The 711-nt window shown below is 62.6% G+C and overlaps 1 protein-coding gene across 1 annotated transcript in view; it reads left to right on the forward strand.

The window, feature by feature from the left end:
* Nucleotides 1-711, forward strand: part of CSMD2 (CUB and Sushi multiple domains 2) — a 565,338-nt gene that overhangs the window by 446,275 nt on the left and 118,352 nt on the right. Inside the window, 1 exon segment of the mRNA XM_027775561.1 lies at nt 241-311. Coding sequence (XP_027631362.1) covers nt 241-311 — 71 coding nt within the window.

Consider the following 711-nt stretch of genomic DNA (forward strand, 5'->3'; position numbering starts at 1 on the left):
ATCCCCCCCCGCAGACAGTGCTGGCTAGCTCGGGGTTTCCCACCACAGACGGTGCTGGCTAACTCGGGGTTCAGCCTGTCCTCGTGCTCAGGATCCCTCAGCTCAGGACTCAGAGCTGGGACCCCGACTCCGTCGTGGCTGCTGAAAAGATTCCTGGTCACAGAATCAAGAGGGTTTGGCCCGTAGTCTTCTTGCCTCATGGCGCTGGCCCGGGACGACCATTTTGCCGTCCTCCCTCAGCCGCCCCCGCTTGGTAAACCTATCCCCACATCCTTCCCCACATGCCAGTCAGACGTTGTGAAGTTCCACAGGTGCCAGGATAGGTCCGGCCTGCGGCCTCCCACGCCCCACCGTGCGCTAGCCTCACCGCCGTCACGTCGTCCTGCTCCTCCTTGGCCATCTCCGTTCACGGCTCGCTGGTTCTGCTCCTCCCAGGATCCTGCCCCGCTGTCGTAACCCGTAACCCTCCTACAGCCGCGCCCTTGTGAAGCCACGCCCACGTGGCTGCCCTGACTGGTCCCAGCAGGCGCTTCTGGTAGAGATTCCAGAATGTCACCCTGAGTGTCACAGCTGTCAGCCCCGTTCTCATGGGAAGTTTTTATTTCACTTCCTGGACACAGTAGGCAACCAGGTCCAGACTCTGCCTCCACCGCAGTCACTCCGCCCAGGACCGTCTGGGGTGACCGCCTCTGCCCTGGCCTCCCCTGAACC

The sequence above is a fragment of the Tupaia chinensis genome, unplaced genomic scaffold (assembly GCF_000334495.1).
Source record: "Tupaia chinensis unplaced genomic scaffold, TupChi_1.0 Scaffold000573_1, whole genome shotgun sequence".
NCBI lineage: Eukaryota > Metazoa > Chordata > Mammalia > Scandentia > Tupaiidae > Tupaia > Tupaia belangeri.